The sequence below is a fragment of the Agrilus planipennis genome, unplaced genomic scaffold (assembly GCF_000699045.2).
Source record: "Agrilus planipennis isolate EAB-ADULT unplaced genomic scaffold, Apla_2.0 scaffold139, whole genome shotgun sequence".
NCBI lineage: Eukaryota > Metazoa > Arthropoda > Insecta > Coleoptera > Buprestidae > Agrilus > Agrilus planipennis.
Window position 1 is genome coordinate 773,994 of NW_020438984.1, and position 1,077 is coordinate 775,070.

At 32.7% G+C, this 1,077-nt stretch overlaps 1 protein-coding gene across 2 annotated transcripts in view; it reads right to left on the reverse strand.

Moving 5' to 3' along the window:
- LOC108737535 (lysosomal alpha-glucosidase) overlaps positions 1–827 on the reverse strand; it is a 41,344-nt gene extending 40,517 nt beyond the window's left edge. Inside the window, exon 1 of one of the 2 annotated variants that reach the window (XM_025975588.1) lies at positions 647–827. Coding sequence is in view for 1 of the 2 variants with exons in the window: in XM_025975587.1 (XP_025831372.1) it covers positions 642–644 (3 nt within the window). In the remaining variant the exon portion in view is untranslated. Of the gene's footprint in view, positions 1–641 lie in introns of both variants that reach the window. The other variant, XM_025975587.1, reaches the window with a different exon arrangement.
- Between the last annotated feature and the right edge of the window lie 250 nt (positions 828–1,077).

Genomic DNA, 1,077 nt, shown 5'->3' on the forward strand with positions numbered 1-1,077 from the left:
TTTTTTTTTTCAATTTCCATTTAAAACAAAAAAAAATAAAATTTGGTGTAATTTTGAAATGCGCGCCTTTGGTTACGCTTCATAGTTTGATGTATAGATGGCAGTGAAATTCGAAGTTTTCTTTGCCAATACCATTTATATATATATTCCAAGTATCGTCTACTAATGTGGGGTAAACTTAGATGTCACTACTATCGTCCAAATCTCGAGTTTTACATCTATTTACCTAGTCTAGGATGCAAATAGACTTGTCTAACTTTAGACGAGTTGTTCACAAGAACGGCTCACTTCAACTGAGCTGAGCCGAGTGAAGTAGTTCAGCAATTGATGCCCGTTTGCACCGACGTAAATAAGTACTACTTAGCTTTAAGTAGTTCTTAAAAGACGGAATTGGTTGGTTGGTCGGAATTGGCAAATTAAGTCGCGCTTAAGAATCGAAACAGATGCTTAACTTTAGGCGACGCTAAAAACCGCAAGACTCCTTAGCTATTGCGTAGGCGCGAAATAATTTTGAGTCATTTCTATGATTTTGCTCTTGCCGCCTTTTTATTCGAATTCAAAATATTTTTACATAGTAGGGAAAATAAAAGTAATTCATGAAATAAAAATGTTAAAATCACAGACACAAAAAAAAGAACTACCATACTGTTGGTACTCCTGGTGTATTTTAAACTATTTTAACTTGTTTGCCTTTCAATTTCAACAATCCCTTTTATTCAAGTACAAAGATAATAACTATGCGGTATAATGTCTGTCACTTGTCAAACAGCTTATGCCATAGCCTAGACTAGGTAAATAGATGTAAAACTCTCGAGATTTGGACGATAGTAGTGACATCTAAGTTTACCCCACATTAGTAGACGACACTTGGAATATATATATAAATGGTATTGGCAAAGAAAACATCGAATTTCACTGCCATCTATACATCACACTATGAAGCGTAACCAAAGGCGCGCATTTCAAAATTACACCAAATTTTATTTTTTTTTGTTTCAAATGGAAATTGAAAAAAAAACAAAAATAAAATTAACAAATTTAATAACAAAGTATAAATGCAGTAATAAATATAATTAA